The following is a 10000-nucleotide window of genomic DNA, read 5'->3' on the forward strand; positions in this document are numbered from 1 at the left end:
ACAGTAACTGACAGTGTGTGTGTGTGTGAGTGTGTGAGTGAGAGGGGAAAATACGTGTCCATCGATCGGATCTCAGTGTAGAATTAAAACGTCGGACATCTGCGACCTGCTGTGACCTCCGACCTCACGCTCGCTCAGAGTCTCGTCGCACGTTCTGACGAGTGAACGTGTGACGAGACTCGTTCCAGACGCTCGGACATCGGAGCGTTCAAACCACCAGACTCCAGGTGAAGGTGAAGATGAAGGTGAAGGTGAAGATGAAGGTGAAGATGAAGGTGAAGATGAAGGTGAAGATACAGGTGAAGGTGAAGATGAAGGTGAAGGTGAAGATGAATATATAGGTGAAGGTGAAGATGAAGATGAAGGTGAAGATGAAGGTGAAGATGAAGATACAGGTGAAGGTGAAGATGAAGATGAAGATGAAGGTGAAGATGAAGATACAGGTGAAGGTGAAGATGAAGATGAAGGTGAAGATACAGGTGAAGGTAATGATGAAGGTGAAGGTGAAGATGAATATATAGGTGAAGGTGAAGATGAAGATGAAGGTGAAGATGAAGATACAGGTGAAGGTGAAGATGAAGATGAAGGTGAAGGTGAAGATGAAGATACAGGTGAAGGTGAAGATGAAGATGAAGGTGAAGATGAAGTTGAAGGTGAAGATGAAGTTGAAGGTGAAGATGAAGGTGAAGGTGAAGATGAAGGTGAAGGTAAAGATGAAGATACAGGTGAAGATGAAGATGAAGATACAGGTGAAGATGAAGATGAAGGTGAAGGTAATGATGAAGGTGAAGGTGAAGATGAAGGTGAAGATACAGGTGAAGGCAATGATGAAGGTGAAGGTGAAGATGAATATATAGGTGAAGGTGAAGATGAAGATGAAGGTGAAGATGAAGATACAGGTGAAGGTGAAGATGAAGATGAAGGTGAAGGTGAAGATACAGGTGAAGGCAATGATGAAGGTGAAGGTGAAGATGAATATATAGGTGAAGGTGAAGATGAAGATGAAGGTGAAGATGAAGATACAGGTGAAGGTGAAGATGAAGATGAAGGTGAAGGTGAAGATGAAGATACAGGTGAAGGTGAAGATGAAGGTGAAGGTGAAGATGAAGTTGAAGGTGAAGATGAAGTTGAAGGTGAAGATGAAGGTGAAGATACAGGTGAAGATGAAGGTGAAGGTAAAGATGAAGATACAGGTGAAGATGAAGATGAAGATACAGGTGAAGATGAAGATGAAGGTGAAGGTAATGATGAAGGTGAAGGTGAAGATGAAGATGAAGGTGCAGGTGGAGGTGAAGATGAAGGTGCAGATGAAGTTGAAGGTGAAGATGAAGGTGAAGGTGAAGATGAAGATGAAGGTGCAGGTGAAGGTGAAGATGAAGGTGAAGATGAAGTTGAAGGTGAAGATGAAGGTGAAGGTGAAGATGAAGGTGAAGGTAAAGATGAAGATACAGGTGAAGATGAAGATGAAGATACAGGTGAAGATGAAGATGAAGGTGAAGGTAATGATGAAGGTGAAGGTGAAGATGAAAATGCAGGTGCAGGTGGAGGTGAAGATGAAGGTGCATCCGTCTGACTGACAGGAGCGAGTGTACTTATATTCTGTTATAAATGAAGTTGTCCATCATCAATAATAATAATAATAATAATCATAAGAACACAGAGGAACCATGTGACCAAACAGGTTTAATGTTTTTAACTGAAGATACAAACTTTCGAGTCACAGACTTTTCACAAATAATGAAGAGAAACTAAAAGTTTGTCGTAAGAAAATAGTTCATGATTATTTGTGTTTCTGTAAAAATATGAGGTGTGAGTGATTCTTCTCCTCGGAGCTTCAGGCTGAAAACAGACGGCGATGAACCGAATGTGATCTCAACAAACTGAATTTGTTTTATTAGTTCTGAATTTCAAATTTAAAACATTATAGTTCTGTTTCCTCATATCACGTTGTCTACGTGTCGAGTGAAACATAAATCATATCGGTTGACTTTCAAGGCTGCGATACGTCTGTCAGTGTTTGTTGTCGTGACAACGTGTGACCAGGGGCCGACTCATCTGATGAAACGGAGTCGATGACGTTGCTGTGATCGTGTGTCTGGTCTGAGATCAGCGACCGAACGTGACGTTCGTCTGACGCCCGGAGGACGTTTCAGGAAATTAAAGACGACGCACGTCAAGTTTGGACGTTTTAGTCTGAAGAGGAGAGAACGTGACGAGCTGGTGTGTGTGTGTGTGTGTGTGTGTGTGTGTCGCTGGCAGCAGCATCAAAACCAATAGGGACGTTTGTATTAAAGTCAACACGTTTCCCCCTGCGGCAAAATATCACGGCGACGTGATGAGGCTGCGTTACATGAGGGAGCGAGTGTGTGTGTGTGTGTGTGTGTGTGTGTGTGTGTGTGTGTGTCAGTATCTGCCCTGCACGCCGAGCTCGGCCTCGGCTGCCCGTTCGATCTGCTCGTGGACGAGTCGAACCTCCTGCTGGGTCAGAGTTCGCTCCATGTGGCGGTAGATGATGTTGTAACACTGACTCCGCCTCCCGGACCTGAGAGACAGAGAGAGAGAAGCTGTTAGTCTCTGTGGATGACACGCCTCTTCTTCAGTGATTGGACGCTGCAGCCGCTGACGTGTGATATCACCGACAACGTTAGATCCGATCTGTTTCCTGATGAGTCGGAGAGGGCGGAGCCATGTCGGCCATGTTGTAAGTGATTGTGTGTCATGACAACGATCACGCCAACCAGCACCAAGCGTCTGGGTATTAATACTCGTGTATTCACTGATAAATAGTTTTGATGAAAACAGACAAGATGATTGATGTAGAGAGAGAATACTGACAGACACACACACACACACACACAGACACACACACACACACACACACACACACACACACACACACACAGAGTAAATGGTATTTCATGTGATAGACTTGTTGTTCCTGAATAATTGATGTCTCCATTATCCAGCCCACATAGTGGGGGGAGTCGATACAGTGACACCTGTAACACACACACACACACACACACACACACACACACACACACACACACACACACACACACACACACACACACACACACACACACAGTCATTGCAAAGTAAACAGGAAAAACAGACGATAAATATGCACATGTTACATTATGCATGAAAAATAAGCGTCTAGTTCTGTACATGAACACACACACACACACACACACACACACACACACACACACACACACACACACACACACACAGAGGAATGGAATATGTACAAGCAGATGAGAGATGTGTGTGTGTGTGTGTGCAGGTCAGAGATGGAAGAGGAAACAAGAAGTGAATCAGCAGCAGCAGTAAAATAAATCTGCAGCCGTCGTTCGCGGTGCGTGGGTCGTATCTCTTTGTCCGTTCAACTGCAGCACAGAGAACTTCAGCCAATCAGAGCGCAGGACTACGGCGTCTGAAGTCTGAACTCAATGTACGTTCACAAGACAGGAAGTCACATTGTGAACTGCCCAACGATCCCACGACGCTGAGTCGTCTAGACGGACTCGGCCTTAGTTTTCTTTGGGACTACAGTTCCCAGTGTGCTTTGGGGCATGAGCCTGGATTAACTTCCTGGATTCTGCCCGGTTTGACCTGGAACGAGAGGAATCGTTGAAAAGACGACGCTCCGACAGAACACGACGTTCTGCTCCTGTCATTCATCATCGGGAACTTTGTCCGACGACAGTGACGAGAAGAAGAAAGACCAGGAACAGGAAGAGGTCAGAGGTCAAAAGAGGACGAGAACATGGCCGACGGCATCACATCCTCAGTCTGATTTGATGTCAGACTTCAGCAGATGGTGGGATGAAAAAGAAAAGAGAGAGAGATGAAGGGATGAAGGTTCAGCTTCACCCAGGACTGTTCAGAGGGAGATGGGCAAGAGACAGCCAGAGTGACTGAGGAGAGAGAGAGAGTGTTGGGTTTCATTCAGACAGAAAGAAAGTGTGTGTGTGTGTGTGTGTGTGTGTGTGTGTGTGTGTGTGTGTGTGTGGGTGAGAGAGAGAGATGAAGAAGAGAGAGAGGGAGGTGAAGATGAGAGGAAACTCCAGCAGCTGCCAACGCCCTTGAAAGCATCGTGCTGCCTTCACATGAAGAGGGAAAAACCAGGAGAAGTGATACAGTAAAACCCCTGAGGAGAGGAAACAAGGAGAGAGAGAAGGGAGGAAGAAAGGAAGAAAGGAAGCCCCCCCCCTCTCTCTCCCTCTGTTCCTCATCCCTCGTTCTGATTTTCACCATTGACACTTTTTGTTTCTTGTTCTGGATGCGAGGAAACAAACCACCTGAGCTTTAAACGTCTGTGTGTGTGTGTGTGTGTGTGTGTGTGTGTGATGTTGATGAACAATGAAGACCATCTGCAGTCAAAAGCTTTAAATCACGAGTAAGTCGACACGAGTTTAAGATTCTCGTTAACCACGCCCCCTTATTAAAGGCCATATTAATTCTCCCGTCTCGATACTGGAGCCTGATTCCTCCTTCAGAACTCCTCCATCACATCCTCCTGAAATCAATTCATATTCTAGTATCTGTGTGTGTGTGTGTGTGTGTTAACCTCACCACTCAGATCGGTCCTGATTGGCCGGACCGTCAGGTGGAGGAAGTGAAGAGGAGCTTTGAACACCAACACACAACATTTACCAGATCATAAACTTATCTCATCGACTTCCAGCCAAAGATTGTCGACTCCCCACATTTCCCAGAAGGCCTTGTGGTCTCGCTCACAAGAAGAATGAGTGCGTTGTTATGGATCAAAGATGAGGTTATGGGAATATGAAGTTATGATCTGTCCCCTCCCACGTTCGTCCACCAGGATCTGTTTTGCAGCTGTTCTCACATAAAGTCCTGAAGGAATTCTGGGAAACTTTTACCAGTTTTCCTTCATGGGAAAAATCAGAGTGGAGTTGAAATCAGGCCTCAACAGATAAAACACGTTTCCTTTTACTCCAGTGGAAACGTTACCGTGAGAATGGGCCACAAACAAAGAGATCACTAGATCACTGTGACGATTCATGATGGGAAATATTTCATAAATCCTCATGCTCGTTATACATGGTTCCTTGTTTGAATTCAGGTCGAGCTTAGAATTTTTATTTTGTTTTATTATTGTTATTATTAGTTAGTCTGCATTATCGTTGAGCGGGTGGCGTGGGGGTAAAGCGGTGAGCTCCGTCGCCTCACAGCACAGAGGTTCTGGGTTTGAGTCCCAGGCTCCTCCCACGGTCCAAACACTCGCAGCTTATAGGTTAACGCAGGTTAAGTGATTGTGAGCGTGGATGTCAGCACGGCGACACGCCGGCGACTGTCCAGGACGAGCGGTGTAGATAACGGACGGATGGATTATTGTTGAGCGGCTGCAGAGCGACGTCCGACATGGCGTCATGGCGTCTTCGAGCAGCAAAGAGAGACAGAACTTCAACGGGAGCCCTCGTTTGTTCAGTATGGATGTGAATATTGTTGATAACACTATTTGAAGATGTCTTCCCGCACAGATCCGAGAGGCGGATGTGACTGAAGCTCGTCGTGTGTTTGAGGCGAGAGCCGCCTGCGATCTATTAATACATCTGCATTAATTATTCAGATCCGCTCTGAAGCAGTTAGCTCTGACTCTGCTCCGGAGAATCCACCAGGATCCTCGTCCACAACCTGGAGAGAAGCCGCCGCCCGGGTCAGAGGTCGGGTCCGACTCCAGGCTGCTCCCTTCTTTATGGTTTCTCCCCCCATCTCTTTTCCTCCTTCTTTTACACTTCCCTTCATCCCTTCTTCCTTCCTCCTGTCTTTGTTCTTCCTCCCTCTCTTTACTCCTTCTCCATCTCCTCACTTTCTACATTTCCCTCTCCCACTGCTTCCGTCCTTTCCTTCCACTTATTTTGACCTCCTCTTCCCACCACCTGCCCCCTTCCATCTTTCTTTTAGCCTTCCTTCATTCCTTTGTCAATCACTTTTTTACCTCACCTTATCCCTCCTCCTGGTCTTTCACTTCCCTCCTTCCTTCTCCTTTGTTCCTTTCCTCTCTCGTGGTCACAGACAAACTGAAAACGTCGTCATCACACTGATCAGCGTCGCCTACTGTCCATCTGTCGGAGCAACAGGACACATGAGTGTTTACTGTGACTCACACACGCACGCACGCACACGCACACACACACACACACACACACACACACACACACACACACACACGCACATCAATCGACTGATCCGTTTCTTCTCATCTCATTTGACAAAGCTTCTTCAGACGAGTCGTCGAACTCGCTCGTCAATCTGCAGTCATGTCATTTCTCAGAGCATCTTTATTTAAGACACTTTCACAGATGAATCGTCAGTAGTCCTACGAAGGCCTCGTCAGATTAAATGTCAGAGGGAGAAAAATAGCTGAGCTCTGGGTACGAACCCAACAAACAAGATCACGAATATGAGCGGGCGTACGAGGAGGAGGGTAGAAGAGGAGGAGGGAGGAGAGGAGGAGGAGGAGAGGAGGAGGGAGGAGAGGAGGAGGAGGAGAGGAGGAGGGAGGAGAGGAGGAGGAGGAGAGGAGGAGGGAGGAGGGAGGAGAGGAGGAGGAGGGAGGAGAGGAGGAGGAGGGAGGAGAGGAGGAGGGAGGAGGATGAGGAGGAGGAGAGGAGGAGGGAGGAGAGGAGGAGGAGGAGAGGAGGAGGGAGGAGAGGAGGAGGAGGAGAGGAGGAGGGAGGAGGGAGGAGAGGAGGAGGAGGGAGGAGAGGAGGAGGAGGGAGGAGAGGAGGAGGGAGGAGGATGAGGAGGAGGGAGGAGGGAGGAGGAGGAAGAGGGAGGAGAGGAGGAGGAGGCAGGAGAGGAGGAGAGGAGGAGGGAGGAGGAAGGAGAGGAGGAGGAGGAGAGGAGGAGGGAGGAGGGAGGAGAGGAGGAGGAGGGAGGAGAGGAGGAGGAGGGAGGAGAGGAGGAGGGAGGAGGATGAGGAGGAGGGAGGAGAGGAGGAGGAGGGAGGAGGGAGGAGGAGGAAGAGGGAGGAGAGGAGGAGGAGGAAGGAGAGGAGGAGAGGAGGAGGGAGGAGGAAGGAGAGGAGGAGGAAGGAGAGGAGGAGGGAGGAGAGGAGGAGAGGAGGAAGGAGAGGAGGAGGGAGGAGGAGGAGGAGGAGGAAGGAGAGGAGGAGGAGGAGGAGGAGGAAGGAGAGGAGGAGGAGGAGGAGGAGGGTAGAAGAGGAGAGTTCCTTCACATCGACTCAGTTCCAGCGGTTCAGGATTCTGATCCAGATCTTCCTCGACACCTTTCTGTCAAACTGGGACCAAAAGGAACTTCGAACCTGTAGAAACCAGCAACAGTCCAACTTAGCTCGGGGAAGAAGAAAGGCAGAGTTAAACGTTGCCACGGGGACGGTCTCATTACCCATGATGCCTTGGCCTCGCTAATGTAAATCCACTTGACATTAGCGACGAGCGATTGGCTGCTAGGAGCGTATGGGCTTCTCTCCGTTATGGGAGTGAATAATTCAGACGGCTGTTTAGCCGACGGCCTCGCTGGCATTTCCTCTCCCCTAATTGCTCGCTAAGCGTTTCCACTTGACCTTTGGCAGCAGGATGAAGTTTGGAAAGGTTTGTTTAGTGTGTTTTCAGTCGCGCCGTCGCTGCGTTAACCACTTACACTCCGATGAACTCCGCCTCCCCTCGGGACGCACGGCGATGGACCAGGACCTCGTCTTCAACTCAACCCAAGTTTTGTCGCTGGGTTTAATGTCCATTTGTTATTTTAAAAAAAAGTGATTTACAGTTTTTCTGTCGGTCCTAAGCTTCATATCAGTGTAGCTAGATGTTGTTAATATGAACTCTCTTCGTTATATTAACATTACATCATGTTGCTGAGGTGTTGGTTAACAACTTGAGTCCAGTTTTCTTTTGAGTTTTGCAAAAGTAAGAAAACCAAATTCACTTTTAGCAGCTGCTGGTTGCAGTGAAGTCGAGGAGGGGACAAGTATCTCTTCTTCTATGATCTGTGAGCAGCTTCATGGACGTTATAGTTCAGAAAACGATAATCTGGGGGGAAGTGTGAGACTGAAATGATTTTGACTTTAACTTCCTCTCCTCGTTGAAACACTGATGTGAAATAAGTGAAGCTCAGAGACCAAACGGAATCTGTCCTAAAAACTTTCTGCAGTTTGGATTTTGTCCACAGGCAGCAATGAAAATTTAACGCACGCACGCACGCAACTCCTCTTCACTCGCTTTCACTGGAGCCACTTCACTTACTGTAGACGTGTGTGTGTGTGTGTGTGTGTGTGTGTGTGTGTGTGTGTGTGTGTGCGGGTCGATACCAGTTGAAAGTCAAACAGGAAGACACTTGAGTGAGTGTGTGTGTCAATTAATTGCATTAAGATGGAGGCAGAAGCAGGAAGAGAGGATCATTATCTGGAAAATGGAGGCGGAGTGCTCTTTCCAAAACCACTAAAGCCTGGGAACATGTGTGATTCATTCACAACACACAGTCACATGATCGCTCAGGAAACACGAGCTGTGTGTGTGTGTGAGAGAGCTGTGTCTCCTCTGAGTTTTAATAACAGAACATGAATCTCTTCAGATTCAGACGAACATCCGCGCAGATTTAAAAAGACAGAAACACCAGCGAGTCGCGACGACTCCAGGACCAATCAGATCCGCCCGATCGACATCTGTCCATTTCCAATCAGCAGCCACAACCTGAGTCACGCAGGACGTCGTCGTGAAAAACACAAGGACTGTTGATGTTGTTGTTGTTCTGTGTTATTAAAAAAATCTAAACATTACGTTTATGCTACTTAATGAGATGAGAAGAAGTTGCTGCTCCGCTCCACAGAGACGTCGTCTCTCTCCATCACACTCGTGCTCGACGCTCCGAGGACCACGAGTGGGAATCGAACAGGGAATCAGACTTTATGATTCCGTCTCCTTTGTGCAGGATATCCGTCGCACTTCTTGTCCGGCGAGGCCGCCACAACAATTAACAGAGAGATGGTTCAGTGCTTTTCAATTACCATACACACACACACACACACACACACACACACACACACACACACACACACACACACACACACACACACACACACACACACACACACACACACACACACACACACACACACACACACACACACACACACACACACACACACACACACTTTAGTTGTATGAGTCAATCATCCAAAACATTATTTACAATCTCTAACAGTCACAGAGTGTGTGTGTGTGTGTGTGTGTGTGTGTGTGTGTGTGTGTGTGTGTGTGTGTGTGTGTGTGTGTGTGCGGGTGTGTGTGTGTCTGTGTGATGCTGTTTAAAACTATATAACTATCCTTTGTGGTGAAAACGCAGTTTGCGTCGTGGTGACGGTCGCTCGGCAAAAGCGTAAGCTGACGGAAATGTGACGAGAAGCTTTTCCGGCGAGTTTGTATGAAGTAAAATGTTCGCTTAAATACATTTATATGATACTTTTATCTGAACTCTTATAATCTGATCATTTTCCTGTGCTTGTACTTGTATGTAGAGTATATGTATAACCTGTAGAGGAGTAAATATAATCAAAACAAACAAACACAAAGATATTATATCGAACAGCAGCTTTGAGTGTCAGTGAGAAACTGAAGGTCAAAGTCTTCAGACCTTCTTCTCCTTGTTGGCTGTCTGGATGTTTGACCTTTGACCCACATGATCGACACTCAGAGTTCGACAGTAGGAACTGTGTGTGTGTGTGTGTGCGCGTGTGTGTGTGTGTGTGTGCGTGCGTGTGTGCGTGCGTGCGACTCGCTGAGAGTATAAAATAAAAAAAGAAACCGAGATGGAGAGAAAAGTGCTGAGACAAGTCAGAACAGAAGAGTCTCTGTAGAACTCATCACACATTGACCTCGTCACCGACCTCGGACTGGACTGTCGCAGAGCGTCGCCTGGCAACAAACTTCATATTCAACTCAACGTTAACATCCTGTTTGATACGACATCAAGTGACTTAACACGATCTGTAACTGTAACTGTAACT

The 10000-nt window shown here is 47.3% G+C and overlaps 1 protein-coding gene across 7 annotated transcripts in view; it reads right to left on the reverse strand.

The window, feature by feature from the left end:
- Positions 1 to 1663: 1663 nt before the first annotated feature.
- fars2 (phenylalanyl-tRNA synthetase 2, mitochondrial) overlaps positions 1664 to 10000 on the reverse strand; it is a 46977-nt gene continuing 38640 nt past the window's right edge. For 6 of the 7 annotated variants that reach the window (XM_035619218.2, XM_035619217.2, XM_035619214.2 and 3 more), the window contains one exon: positions 1664 to 2542. In XM_035619218.2, coding sequence (XP_035475111.1) covers positions 2404 to 2542 — 139 coding nt within the window. In that variant the 3' untranslated portion in view covers positions 1664 to 2403. Of the gene's footprint in view, positions 2543 to 5976; positions 6099 to 10000 lie in introns of all 7 variants that reach the window. The other variant, XM_035619221.2, reaches the window with a different exon arrangement.

Source organism: Scophthalmus maximus, chromosome 21 (genome assembly GCF_022379125.1).
Source record: "Scophthalmus maximus strain ysfricsl-2021 chromosome 21, ASM2237912v1, whole genome shotgun sequence".
Lineage (NCBI taxonomy): Eukaryota > Metazoa > Chordata > Actinopteri > Pleuronectiformes > Scophthalmidae > Scophthalmus > Scophthalmus maximus.